This window comes from Anopheles maculipalpis, chromosome 3RL (genome assembly GCF_943734695.1).
Source record: "Anopheles maculipalpis chromosome 3RL, idAnoMacuDA_375_x, whole genome shotgun sequence".
In the NCBI taxonomy this organism is placed as follows: domain Eukaryota; kingdom Metazoa; phylum Arthropoda; class Insecta; order Diptera; family Culicidae; genus Anopheles; species Anopheles maculipalpis.
In genome coordinates, this window is record NC_064872.1 from 90,583,240 (window position 1) to 90,598,310 (window position 15,071).

The 15,071-nt window shown below is 43.5% G+C and overlaps 2 protein-coding genes across 3 annotated transcripts in view; one reads left to right on the top strand and one right to left on the bottom strand.

The window, feature by feature from the left end:
* LOC126562462 (carbonic anhydrase 7) overlaps positions 1–15,071 on the top strand; it is a 139,703-nt gene that overhangs the window by 72,695 nt on the left and 51,937 nt on the right. The gene's annotated exons all lie outside the window — the stretch shown is intronic.
* On the bottom strand, positions 3,555–4,753 carry LOC126562809 (uncharacterized). The gene is made up of 4 exons (XM_050219391.1): positions 4,583–4,753; positions 4,223–4,497; positions 3,868–4,038; positions 3,555–3,794 (listed from the first exon to the last, which is right to left on the bottom strand). The coding sequence occupies exons 1-4, from the start codon at positions 4,746–4,748 to the stop codon at positions 3,606–3,608; spliced, it is 801 nt and encodes a 266-aa protein (XP_050075348.1). The 5' UTR covers positions 4,749–4,753; the 3' UTR covers positions 3,555–3,605.

Genomic DNA, 15,071 nt, shown 5'->3' on the forward strand with positions numbered 1-15,071 from the left:
GAACTCTGCAACGATAGAAAAGCGAAAATAATTGATTATTGTTTAAAAACAAGAAAATAAAAATCGTCGGAAGAACCCTGCATCATTGAAAAAAAATTGAACTCGTGGTGAGCGTTAAAAGAAGCAAAAATGCTGCATTTTTATATTTAAAATCACTTAAAAAACAATTACTGAAAATCCGTTTGACGAACCCTGCAACGACAGCTAAATAATCATGTTAAAACGGGACATACATTTGAAAAAACAATTGTTTTGCATATTTAATTTCACTCAAAAACCCACCCGAAAAACCCTGCAACCGGTACTAAAAGAAAAAGAAAAAAAGTTGTTTAACAAATAATTATTATTGTCAAAATATAAAATTTTATCAAAAAAAAAATTAATATCACAAAAGTAGTCCGAAAAACCCTGCATCACCATTTCCAGTGTCACCTCTTGAATTTCCTTCGACCCTGGTATCGAAAACCAAATTTTGCCACAAAAATCCGGAAATTTTTGGTGCCGCCGTTCAGTCGATGCTACCTCCTGAATTTCCTTCGACCCTGGTATCGAAAATCGAATTTTGCCACAAAAATCCGGAAATTTTTGGTACCGCCGTTCAGACGATGCTACCTCTTGAATTTCCTTCGACCCTGGTATCGAAAATCGAATTTTGCCACAAAAATCCGGAAATTTTTGGTGCCGCCGTTCAGTCGATGCTACCTCCTGAATTTCCTTCGACCCTGGTATCGAAAATCGAATTTTGCCACAAAAATCCGGAAATTTTTGGTGCCGCCGTTCAGACGATGCTACCTCTTGAATTTCCTTCGACCCTGGTATCGAAAATCGAATTTTGCCACAAAAATCCGGAAATTTTTGGTGCCGCCGTTCAGACGATGCTACCTCCTGAATTTCCTTCGACCCTGGTATCGAAAATCGAATTTTGCCACAAAAATCCCGAAATTTTTGGTGCCGCCGTTCAGTCGATGCTACCTCCTGAATTTCCTTCGACCCTGGTATCGAAAAATCAAATTTTGCCACAAAAATTCGGAAATTTTTGGTGCCGCCGTTTAGTTGATGCTACCTCTTCCGCCGCATGTTCTCCTGTTACACCGATGTGTTATTTTTCGTTTTCATGGAAAATAAAGCATTTCGGATGGGGAAAAATTCAAAACAACGGTACGCAAATATTTTTTTCATCGAATTTTTCGCTTTTTTCGGGGTTTTTATTAAAGTTTGTACAAAAATGAAAACGGTAAGTTTTTTTCTTGCTATTTTTACTACCACTACTGAAACAAGTACAGTTATCAATCACAATCACCCGGGAAATAACAAACTAAAGTCGGAGTATATTTTAACATAGTTTTTCTACCATTTTTCTTCAACTCCTCCGTGGAAAAGGACCAAGAATATGAACAAATTAACAATTTTTTCGCATTTTCCATGTAACAGAAAGAAAAACATATAGGTTTTCGATTGATTTGTTGCCTATCGACTATTCAAACGACTCCTTCCTCCTCCGCTCTCTATATTAACCCACATTTTCCGCATTTTATTTTGTCCTACTATTTCTTTAGCATTTTCACCATCGGTTTTTGCTTTAGTAATAATAGTAAGGTTGTTACTTAATGTATATGTACGTGAGACCTACTAATACACCTTTATCACACTAACAGAACCAAGTAGATGAAACAAACAACATAAAAAGGGCTGCTCGAGCATGGATTGCCAGCAAGGAAGTACATAAACGATCACGATTTGGATTTTTTCCTCCATTAACTACAAATTTTCCTTCTTCACTCTCTCTCTCTCTCTCACACACACACACACACACACACACAGCCACAAAACACATAAAAAAGATCAATAAAATGCCAAAAATACCGCAAGGAAAAGGAATTGGTACGTCAGTTGCATAACTTTAGACGCTTATAAATCAAAAACCTTAAACCGCCTTAATTTATACAATCATTCAGAAACACAATTACCCTTCCGGCGCTGTTAGCAGGAGATTTCTCTCTTTTAACATGTTTTGTGACCATTTCTTATTGTTTCCTACCAATTTTTGGGTTAATTACTTATTTTGCGTTTCTACTTTTAAAGTAAATAACGCATTAACGCATTATTAAAGTAAATCACGCAGTAAATATACGCATTTAACGATAATTTTCCTTTCTCTCTTGCATTATCTACTTTTAGAGCCTCATTTAACCTGTCCTGGAAGTGGTGTATAAATAATAATAATAAATATATGTATATATACGTTTTTTTTTTATACATCTTTTTGTTTTTTGTGGGCTTCACACCTTCTCTCTTACTGGGTTAATCTCGTGGGCTAATCTAAACGTGGGCTCTGTTTCCTTACTACTACCCCTACTCCTCTCTGCTTCTCTAGAGAATTCCCCTCATCGCTCCCATATCTGCGATTAAATGTAGGCGGTACTTGGTTTGTTTCGTTTTGGATTATCCTAACGGGGTTTTTCCTAGCTTACATACTTACTTTTATAAATCTTCTTGTAGTTTTTGTTATTTATTGTCTACATTCTAGTACGATTTAGCTGCGCCATTATACTTTATAGCACGCGACATCCTGCTTTCCTGTCGACGTTACTGAGCGAGAAGCACTACTTTCGCTATCTTTTACACTAAAACTGGTCGCTTGGCTTGATCTCGTACGCTTCTCTTTCCTCCAACAAGCAAACAGTCTTGTTAAGTAAAACAAGCCCTTAACTGTCCTTTTAACGGCAAACTGCGAGCAACTCGCAAAACACACAAAACAACGCCCGTAAATGCATGCAATACGCACGATACGCATGGCTCGCACCACACCTAGCTGGGCGATGCTGCGATGGCCCACTGCAACGGATAAAACGCCCCACAAACACATACTCTGATATGGCATTTTACTGGAGCAACGGATTGGCGTAGGCGGGCGATCGGTGGTGGCAACTTTTCCCACCGCACACATTAAAAGCTCACACACGGGAACTCTCCTGCTAAATTCCACGTGCACTGGTGCACTAAAAATCAGCCTTGGTTTTTCCAATTGCTTCCACACACACACACACGCGCACCCTGCCTTCCATAAGAGTTTCCACATGATGATGCCGTGTGCTCGTTTGATTACCGCTTATACTACTACATCTATTACTACACTACTGCTGCGCGTCTACCCTTGTCTGGATATGTGTTCCCTTACTTTCTCCTAATAACACACACCCGCGATGTGAGATGCGCCTATGCCTTGGAAGCCTGTTTTTTTGCTGTGCAAAAGAGAGCATTTGCACCGAACGAATTGAGCTTGGGCGGTGGTGGTGGCGGGCGAACGCGATAATCCGTGAAAGCCAGTCAAAGAAAACAATTCGATTCGATCGTCTCATCCTTTCTAGCAGGGAGAGTTCGGTTATGGTTTACACGATTACGTTTTTTTGATTTTGATTTGGCTTAAAGTTTCCTTATCTCGAGGACGGTGGTTCGTTGATAAGTGGTGACGTGTAGTGTGGGTGATGTGATGATGTGGATGATAAAATGCTTCGCGCGCACATATATATGGTGGGAAGAAATTACACCGCTACTTAGCCAAACACCGCCTTCTATCCCTGCTCGGTCCCATTTTTCTCCTCCTTCTAGAGAAACGAACAGATCGTGAATAATACTGTAACGACGAAAAACATCAGCACAACGTCCCGGCGCAGATTGCGGTCCCGGTAGAATGGTCGCGTGCTGAAGCTTTCGAGGCGTGTTTGACGTAGCAGCCACAGTGGAAGCAACAGATGCAACACGTCCGGTATCATGAAGCCAAGATCCCGTACGACCTGGAACGAAGGAAGCGAGGGGGAGGGAAGGTATTAATCAATCTGAATCACTCGCGGCGAAAGAGCTCCTTACCTGATGGGGATAACCTTCCCCGCGAAACACGTTTGATATGAACTGATCGACACCGCTTGCCAGGATGTGTAGCAGCGCTATGCCGACGATACTAAGCGTTTTGCGGGCGGTCACCTGATTTTCAACGTTTGCTAAATGCAGCACGACGCTGGTTGATATGAGCTCGGTAATCTGTAAAAGGAGGAGAGCAAGAAAATCAATCAGAAAATTTATTGTGAAATGCTTATTTTTGACCCAAAACGTCTTAATTTATGCAACAGATCCTCTGATTGAGTTCTGCAAAATAAAAACTATATTGCTTCATACTTAAGAGAGGCGGAAGTTTCTCCTTGCACATGCTATATGCGATACTCACAGTAAAGAATAACTGATGGTTCCACTGATGGTAATACTCGTCGTTGTAGTAATTCAGATACGCCCACCACGCGTAATAGTGCGAAAAAATCGACAGCAGAAACAGCACAATCATCGTGTAGCGCACCTTGCACTGTAGCAGCAGCTGAATCAAATGTTTCGTACACTCGTACAGTGCGATCACACCGACCACGATCAGCAGCCACATCTTCATCGTGTTTTGCGTCGCATTGAAGTACATGTGCTTATAGGAAGCGATGCCCGATTCGTACGTTCCTGCAGAGATGGATGGGAAGATGCACACAGAGTTCACAGAGGAAAAATATTTTTTTTTTAGATAGAAAAGCTTTGAAAATCTTACCCTTAAAAACAGTATCCCAGCAAGAGCAGGAACAGAAGCGCTTGTCCACGAACCGGGAGTAATTCTGCCAGAAGTACCACAGCACGGCAATGTGGGCCGGTGGTATAAGGGCCGGTCCAAGACTTCCGCAGGCACCGGGCAACCATCGAAACACGTCCATCCTCATCTTAATGCCGTTAAGGAGCTGGTGTATACCTGCAATGAAAGTGCGATAATGAATTAAGACATGCAACGAACAAGGAGCATTATAATCAGACATTTGATGTATTTTCAAATTGTAGATTTTAGTTGGACAAAGGAAACTCATCTTCCCAAGGTACAGCTCGCTCTAGGGATATGAAGATTAGTCACACATCATAATTACTTCCCACGCTCCGGAAGGTCGGGCATCATAGCAAATTAAACCGTCAAGAGCGCGACACCAGACGCTACGTGACTTGAGAGTTACGTGACCGGCCTTCCGTGGCACCCCTTTACGGCCATAAAACTTGCAGTTGCTATATTCAAGCGATTGTTTCCGTTCATCGCCTGAAACTATGCAATCCCCGTGCCAAAATGTTTCAAGCAGTATAACGATATGCGGAACGCCCCGATCGGACCAAAAATGAGCGAATTATCGCAAAATTTTCCGGGATTTCTGGGACCATATTAGCACCCCATTTCCTCCAATTCTCCGCCCAGTTATTGCAGAATAATTCGGCCGGGTGTGGAAGGATCGGGAAAAGGTGTCAGACAAAAAGATGCGCGGTCTAAAGAAGCATCCAAAGGGTATGTGGAACGTCCCGATCGGAGCAGGAATGAACAAGTTTATCGCTGGTTTTTCACCGGTATGCTGCTGGTAGAATTTTCTGGAAGTTTCTGGGACCATAATCGACGATAACTCACAAAATTTTTGTCCGATCAGGGCGTGCTGCATGCTCCATTTAATGCATCTTTGGGTGACACATCTTTTTGTGGAATACCCCATCCCGGCGATCACTCGCTCGCTTTTTTGGTCCGATCGGGGGCGCGCTGCATACCGTTGAATGCTTCTTTGGGCCACGCATCTTTTTGTGCAACAACTTAAGCCCTTCCCTTCGTCTCAATTTCTCCACCATTTTTGTCTTTTTTAGATCAATGTTCAACGATCATTCAAATCGTAACTGTAGGAAAAGTTAGTTATAAATCTGATTAAATGACTTCACATGGGTAGCAAAAATAGGAAACTTACCGAACTTACTTTTAATGTGATAGAGGGCCTCACAAAGACTAAAAATCCACCACCGAAGAAGAAGCATTGTAAATTGAATTGAAAAATGTGCAACAGGACATGATCAATTTACCTATGGCTGGCAACGGCTGAGAACCATTCGCTTTACTCCCAGATCCAGGCCACCATTTGTAGCAATGAGGTTCTTATTTCTGGATCTCTGTGGACTGCACGTCCGTGCACAACACAAACTACAAAGCCCCATTATTCAATGGAACGTAAACCGATTCGCTGATGATGCACTTTCCGAATATCCGCACGGAATGCATAAACGAAAGGGCCAGCAAAGAAAAAAAACCCCCAAAATGAAAGAAATACAATTTATACGACAAAACGGTTTGTACGTGCAATTGCAACTGGTGGCGCTACACTGCCCACAGTGTGCTGTGCTGGCGTGTTGTTTAAAATTTATCAAAGTAAATGAGACATAACACGCTTCTTTAGCTTCATTGGGTTTGATGAAGCTCAAAAACTATTATCTGTGTGCATAGTTTTGCAGTGGAAAATCCTCCAGGCCGCTCACATGTAATGTAGCCGCGCCCACATCCACCCAAATTACAGCAAACTCCGATACCCTATGGAATGCAAGTACGGTTTATAAATAGCGCCGTTTGCCGCCCATAGCTATATCAGTTTCCCCACTGCCGTTTGCAAAGTTCCATCCCCTTCCATGGCGGACGGTACGCAAACACCAAGCCACAACCAAATTTAGTGACGAGTGCCTTTTGGGGTCAAACATTCGCTGCACGCTGGTAGCGGTATGCTGGCCAAAAATAATAATTCTGCATGCACTCCCACCCCACCGGTTGCAGCAGAATTGCAAAACGAAATTTCATTAACCGTGCCAGTGCGTGTTTGTGGTGCTCTGTTGCATTAATTTGCAACGGGAGGAAATTAAATTTCGCTGGTGTAAACGGGTTTACCCTCAGAATTCGCGGATAAATATTAATAATTCATTCATGAATTAAATTTCATTGCGATTTTCCTACGAACAGAAACAAAGGGATTTCCGAATTTCCGTTTAATATTCAAAAGGGAAGAGCATTAGATACATTGCAAAGAGTTTTGTCAATCGAAATGTGACACATTTAGGCGATTGGAGACGTACAAAACCATGTAATTTACACGACAAATTGAATCCTTCAAGCATTTCTTTAAGAATCCAGTTTAAGGACTCTGGCAAGGGCTTTGTAATGAGGACAGATGATACAACTAGTAAGACATCCGACCTGATAGGTCGCAAGCGAAGAAGAAGTAAGACTTATCTCACAAACAGAATTCTTGATTTCTCTACTTACATCGAAGTACATTGAGGACGAGGGGAATCTGTCCATGTTCGAACGACAGTGATCGATGAGGTCCTCCGTCGTAAAACGTCAGCATCAAACACACACACAAAAGCACCTTCCCTCAACTGGGATGGTTTCCCCCAGATGATTAGATTATTGCTTCCGATCCTTCTTGCTATCGCAACCTTTAAAAGAAAGCCATCTGTGACACCGGGCCATCATCCTTTTCGAAGAAGCGGGGTGTGTTGTGCGTGTGTGTAATTCCTTGGCAAGTTTGCACCACGCTCGGCACGCAAATGGTGCGCAAATAATTCGCCATACCCCGTCCCGTCTTTCCCCCGCAGCATCGTCTCTCGTGTCGATGTCCCTCTCTCTCTCTCTCTCTCCGTAGCATTTTTGTCTTCCGTGCGACACTTAATTACGACAAATGGTTTAAAGTGGATTTATTTTCGAAACATTTTCCCTCCTCCTCCTCCTGTCGACACCCTGCCACCCCTTCGGACCACCCACGGCGGCCACGGCTTGAACTTTGTTGTGCCGCGTTAAAATCAGCGCGAGACAGCCGCGCGCGTGAAGACTAATCTAGAGTAAAAGTACGTCACCGCAGCAGCAGCATCAAGGCCCGTGCGACCGATGAATGGGATAGGTCATGGTATTTTGGCAGCGGCTAATTATAGTGTGCCATCTCTCCGGTGGCATCACTGTCTTGCACTGTCGTAGTTACCACCGTACACGCATGTGACATACGCCGACAATGATGACGAGGTCGGCTCTGCCACCTCCAGGTTCATCCAATCCATCCGTCCCCTTGCAGGTGCATCATGCAGTGTTTGGGGCCACTGCACCTGGTGAAGTTGCTGTTTTGTCTTATTTTTGCACATTTTGCCACCAAGAAGGTAGGTGGTTTGGTTCAGAGAGAGAGAGTGTGTTCGGAATCGAAAGGCGCCCTCGTTCGGTTTGACGACTATCGATTAAACAACAAAGTCGTAGCCACAACAATGTTGCTGCCGGGAGTGAAAGGTGTAGGCATTGAACGGGCACAGGATGGTAACTATCGACTGAGTACAGTTAATTCGAGCCTAAAGTCAATCACATCGAATTGGAATGAAATTTCTGGAGACGTGGAGAAGGATGCGGCATTTCATTCCTTTAAGAGTATTTACCTTCAAATTAAAACATACATTTCACCGCAATGCATTCTAACATTTCTTCTCTAGCCATGAGACCATGTCCTCACGATGACTTGATTTGTCTGATATTATTCACATAACATGACCAACCCACGTAACCTAGATGTGCCTACAGTATTCAGTTCTGTGATCTTCATCCATTACCGATCGTAGAGCTCGACAACTGACTTCATCAACTCCTCAACCAACCAACATTCCTTCTAAGTACTGTCACCCTTCAATCTCTCAGGTTCGTATAGAAGCTATTCGGTAGTTCACATCCCATCCGGACCATCTAATAACTTGTTAAGCTTGCTGATACCACGTAGCTGCCGCAGCAATAAGTCTACTAGACTTAATAGCCATTTAATGGCCTCAGGCCTACTAAGAGTTGTTTTAATTGATGAACTAGAAAATAATTTCACTAAAGAGCATCCGAACATTTTGCTTTGTGGAATTTATATAACTATACAAGGACTCATGAAGTTTTTGAAGTTGTTTTTTTTTATGGAATCGTGCAACCTGCTCTGGAATGCCATCTGAACCATCTCTTCGTACGTAGGACTAGCGATGTCTCAAGTCAAGTGACCGAAAATTGCAGACACACAATCTTTTGAGTTTTTTTTTTTTTGTGCCAAAGAAGAAGGTTAAAAAGGGAGAGACAGCGCATCCAATAGAAATTCTCATCTAATTCCTGATCCTAAAACAAAGTCTTCATCAACACATGGTGGGATGTAACATAATTGATATTAATTAAAAACGAATTCTCTCCCGCAAAGAGTTGGAGCTCCATACCCACCCCCTTTATTCCATTTTCCCAGCTCGCACACAGATCTCCGTTTGATACATTTATCTACGGGGGCATGATAAATTATGACGAACTGCTGCTGCTGCTGCTGCTGCTACTTAGCTGAAAGCAACCGCACGATCACCGCCGACGATCATCCAGTTTTTCAGTATCAAAATTAAAAACTCCCAGCACGTTCACACAGTGGCCAGTGGACCCATAAAACTGATGGCGCAGATGAGATGAAAAATGCGTCGGCTGTGGCCACCAAAAGCAGTGAGTCAGTCAGTAAGCCATAAAGCAGACGGCTGTCGGTGGATTAAAATGGCCATCCCGCAAATGACCGAATGGTATGGAACCGGAGCGAACCGCGGATTGTGTTCCTCCGTTCGTTTCGCTTTGGAGTTTATTTTTATCAGCATGAAAGATTTATCTAGCACCTTGCTTTGGGGTGTTTTTGTGGTTTTGCTGTGAGTTTAGGATGGAACGGGCAGAGAACGGTCGGGATCAACAAACGTACATCCACAACCTTCGCCATGTGAAATAAGGCAGCAGGGCAGAAATAGTGGGCGATTGCTTAATTTTCTGTATCAGACCGGCCGGGGACATGAGGAAGGTCCAGCACGGAACAGAGGTCCAAACAACACTGTTTATTGCGCCTGTTTTGTAAATATTCGCTCGGTTTGTTTGCCGGTCAGGCCTGCCGACGATGAGGATCGGCGGCCAGCACAGCACGGTTGATCAAACGTTTGCCGGAAAAGTTCAGCGAAACATTCACCCAGAGTTGGATAGCCCGTGGGCAAAGCATTTTTCATCAAGAAAGGTATTAAATAAGTGCCAAAGTTTCAATAGTTTTCCATACAAACACACTTCATCCGCTAGCCGCAAGAACAAGATATCGAACCATCAAGTAGAAATAGTAAATTATTGAAAATTTCCCGCTTTGTTGGGGGAACAGGGAATAGCAAATAAACACAATCAATCAAGGGAAAGGAAATTTATCATAACTAATCAAATCATCGATCCACAATTCGCTCCTCTCTGGAGGACGTTTTCCCGTACAGGAAGGATGTGAATGTGATGCCATGTTCTGTGTTAGCTTTAAATTAAATTTTAAATATGCATGAACGCACCAACCTGCCACGGTCAGAGACCGTATGCAGTTAGCAATAAATCCGGAACGATCTTGTTCCACTTGTTCCAACAGAACACAATTCAGCCAATCGATTACAACATGCTGTTTTCAAGCTCTAATTTCATTTCCGTTTTGCTCAGGCACGATTCTCGATTCTCTCGTGTGGGAAATGGAATGAAATTGTCGAATGGCGAGATACATTTTCCACCTAAACGAGAAAACCCAGTAAATGGGTCCTTCTCGACTGGACTTTACAGTCCTATTGCACGCAGTCCGACGAAAGTACCTCCTACTGAGGAACCTTTGCTTTTAGAAATATTTTTAAAAAATCCCCCCAAACGACAAAACAGTCGCCGACAAGTCTTTTGCAAATACCGAACTTTTGGTGGGCGTGTGTGGGGACAACCGATTTTTGGCCGATTTCTTTTTTTCGGCACTGTCCTTCCGGAGGCGTCAACAAAAGGAATCTAATTGAAATGCAAACAGGTCACCGGAATCGCCCCTTGCCGTCTGTCGACGTTCGAGCAGCGTAAGGTCGATTTGGCATCGAGTTTTTGGGAGGTTCAGTGGGAAAACTTTAAGCTTTACAGTACGGTCGAATTGGCTCAAGGACTTGTGGGTATGGGGGGAGGGAGTGGACGACAACTGTCATCAGACAATTTATTGTCATAACGACCCAGCACAGCCGCCGTGATGCCAAGTAGGTGAACTGCTTTTGTGTGTAAAAAGCGATCTAGAAGGCGGTATTGTGTATGTACTACTACTAACCTGAAGTTGCTGATGTGAGGATGTTTGCTCCCAGATGGAATCACACACTATGGTCCGGAGTGTTTGTATCCTTATGTCCAGTTGCAGCGAATGGTGGGCATTCCAGTGTCCACCAGTTCCGTTTGCCTTTTGTTGATCGGTGGTTGGAGAGCTCTCCTTTGCAAGATGTTTTACACCCTGAAGACACACACGCACACAAACACTACACCCCCTCACTGATGGCCGGCCGGGTTGTATTCACAGCCTTGGTAGCAGCAACGCCAGTTGGAAGCCGTAAAGCGGTCAAGCTGGCGTCGCGTTACTAGGATTCCTGCACGCAGCATCATTCCATATGCTCCCTTTCAGAAGACGCGGTTGCGTTGACGTTGCGATTGCATTTTCTCCACCAAACAAACACACACACTAGCCACGCATCCAATACGACACAATCTCACGCTCTCACATCTCACGGCTGCTGCGTGCGCTCGGGGCTCACCGCTGCTGCTCACACACAGTGAGAGGATGGGCAAATTTTTGCACTTTTACAAAACACACACCCCCTTTTCTTGCCGAAGGGAATGGCAGGAAGCGATTGACAACCACCACTTACAAAACACCGTGTATCACGAAGGGCCGAGGGTGTTTTGGCACTCGAAAAAAGATGTTACGATTTACGCACGAACAGCTAACAAACACGGACGAACACAAGTTAGTTGCCGAGTAAGTGAACGGCTTCCTCCGCTTTTGTTGCTCGTGTCTGTCAAGCCATTATTCGCATTTCGTAACACACATACACACACTTACTAACCATGCAAACACAGCCTACTACGGGCAAGCTACTCTTGTGAAAGCTGGCGGACGACTTTTTTCAAGTGCCTCCTCCCCACAACATGGAAGCACTTCAACAGTACACTAACCGGTGATGCGGCTCGTAATAGCTGGTTCCTGGTGGCATTAACCTACCCCCGGGGGGACAAAAGTTGCTTTCACTCTTCTAGCGCTGTCCTGGCTGATGATGCCTGCCTGCGAGCGATGGCGTCCTTCTCGGTTGCGCGACGTTTGCAGAGTGAGACTGGCTGCACGCCTACTAAGAGAACCAACGCACTCTTCTTAGTACGGCGATCGATGAGAGAGAGATAAGCACGCGTGAGAGCGAGCACGCGAGAGCGTGTGTGAAGAAGGATAGAGAGCGAACAGCATTTGTTTACGTTTTTAGCTGGAAAGTAACGCGCCCGTCGATGTTCATGTTTTCTGAACTGTCATGATGTATTCTACTAACGCGTGCTTTGTCAGTGTTTGTGTGTGAGTAAACGGGAGCGATTTTCTGCTCACGTTGCTCGCTCATATCACTTCTTTACCGTGACAATGAGTTGAAGAGAACGAAACACGGTCTCCGTTGTGCGGAAATGAAAAACAGATGGTGTGTGGCGAGCGCGTGTGCCTACGTGTCAAAATCGACGGCGTATACAACACACACATTTAGCATTGTATACACAATGCTTGAGGATGCCAGTAGGGTTTGAATTTTAACACTGGCCAGTCTGTGACCTGCGTCACTACGTCACCACTTGGCCATCGTATGCTAATAATTTCGTGCATACACCGGTATTTGGAGTCAAACGCCGTCAAACGCTGTTGGCGCTTCGGTTGCCTAGAGCGCAGAAGGATGTCGTGATGTTGTTGCATGTCGTGACTTGACGTGGCACGTACTCCTTATTAAGCAAGGGGTCCTGTGGTTTGCTTCGAGGAAGGTGTGAAGTTGCTATCATTTTCTTTACAACTTGCACCTGAACACGAGCGCGTGCGGTTTGCTGTTTGTGGCGTGCATTCGATAATTGGATGAAATATTTTGACGCTAATTTTCGCCTTCCTTAACAAGGACTATCATCAAGATTAGGTTTTTTAGGGGAAGGGATTCGTGTCGGATTGGTTGGAGGAGGTGATAGCGAAAATTCCACGCTAAATGGTACCAATAAAGCGAGGCAAAACTAAATGGAGGCGCCTGGTCGCTTGTAGAAACTATCAGCAAGTTGAGATTATTATCAAATTAATCGGTAAAAAAGAGCAACACTACTCGAACTCAATTAAATTTAAAAAATATCTCAATAAAATTAAACTAAACTGATAAAAAATTTCGGGCTTTACAATGAAACTTGGACGATTAAACGGTCTTTGCTTAGTGCATTGTGAATGACCACTTTTAACTGTTTTTCAAAATATATCATTGACTTTCTCAGCTAGACTGCACTAGATACTAACAATACATTCATATTTGTTTTAACAAAGTCAGCAAAACACGTGTCTTGCTTGCCATAACTTCTCTTGTCTCGTCTAACACAGTTACACAGTTTGCTGGTATTATTATTTTTTGGTTTGTTTGACTCTGTTATGTACCATCATTATTATGTCATGTATATGGAAGAATTGTGTTTCATTTCGTAAACATAAAAATAGCTTCTATATGTTTGGTTACTATTTTATACTATTTGCTTTGCTATTATAGGTCTGGATTTGATGATAGAACAGTGCGGTGAAACAGTTTCTTTGACACCCTCAACGCCATAACACACGCACACACGAACCATCGCTTTGTACTTTCTTTTGCCACAATTTTATACTTTCGATTCCATTCTCGCATCACTAAGCTCGTTTACTTGCATTCTCTTTTCCCGTCCCTCAATAGCGTCTCTACAAGAAATGTATCTGTTACATAGGACAGTGTGTAATGCAGCCAAAAACATAAAAGATTGGTATCGGTTGCTGTAGTTATGGTGGTTCTGCTGTGTAGTTCGAACAACATACATCATTCGTCATTTGTCTAGCCTACCGGTTGTTTAAAAAAGGTTCAGCCAATTGGGTAAAATTAAGGCACAATTTTTTCAGTAACGTGTTTTTCTCCTTTCCTTCCTTCCAAAACTACCCCATTATAATCGCGAGGAAATGGGGGTTGTAAAATTTTATTTTCCACCGTACCACCTCCGGATGGAAGGAAACATTTCAATGAAAACAAAAAATTTCTCTCCAAAGCCTTCCTCCGCTGAAAGCTTGCGCCATTTTCGATTTTCCAGCTGTATCGGTGTGTGTGTGTGCGCGAGAGTAAGCACTCGAACTTTCAGCGGGAAGCTTTTACTTACGCTAAAAGCTTCATTATAAGCTACAGATTAAAGCTTACATGGATTGTTGTCTGGGCAACGATCCAGTCAGGAAGTCTCTCTTTCCTGGCATGTGTTTTTCTGTGTTTAGTGAGATTCTACTAACAGAGATATCGGGTTGAGTAACGAACGTTGTGCACATTTGCATGTTGCTGAACATTTGTGTTTGGACATTTAAAACCTTTGTCTTAACCTTGTTCTATAATTGATCTTGCGTGGGGAAAATATAACACCTATATTAATGGCGGTTAACACCACCTTGCTCTTGCTAACAATCTAGTTGCTCGTGTGTTTCTAGTGTGTTTGTTCTAATGGGTGATCTCTAGAATTTTAACTAATATCGCAACGTGAAAAGTAGCAACTTACACTGAACACACACAGACACACACACGCATGACGCACGACAACGAGACAGGATCATATGGCGTCTCCCTTTAATCGATAAGCGAACTCTAGGGAATGAATATTCATCCCCAAAACAGCAGTCGAGCCTCAGAGATCACGGCGGGTCGGTCGGTCGGAATTCCGAGAACCATCATGCGTAGGTACCATATTTCCGAACAAATAGTACGATGGCATCAAAATTTACGACCAGTAACGGTCCCTCCGCATTTCTGGTTGCGTGAATGACCGGCAAAGAAGAGAAGAGAAGTGTTTTTCTCCACTAGCAACAGAAGCAAACCATTTCAACATTATTGCGATGGTTTAATCGACGGGTGTAGGAAGAAATTATTATCGGTGGGAGAGGGAGTAGGAAACTAGGCAAGATTTTTAGCTGAACTTTGCACCACACTTAACCCGCGGTAACCCGAGAGCCTTGCGGTACAGCCGAGCCGAGTAGGATGTCACTTAGCATGATAACTTCCGGCTGAACTTTGCACGGTAGCAAAAACAACCACTTAATCATGTTTTGAACCCACGTCACCTCCCGCCAAGGGTGGCTGTCGCTCGTTTCAAAAGC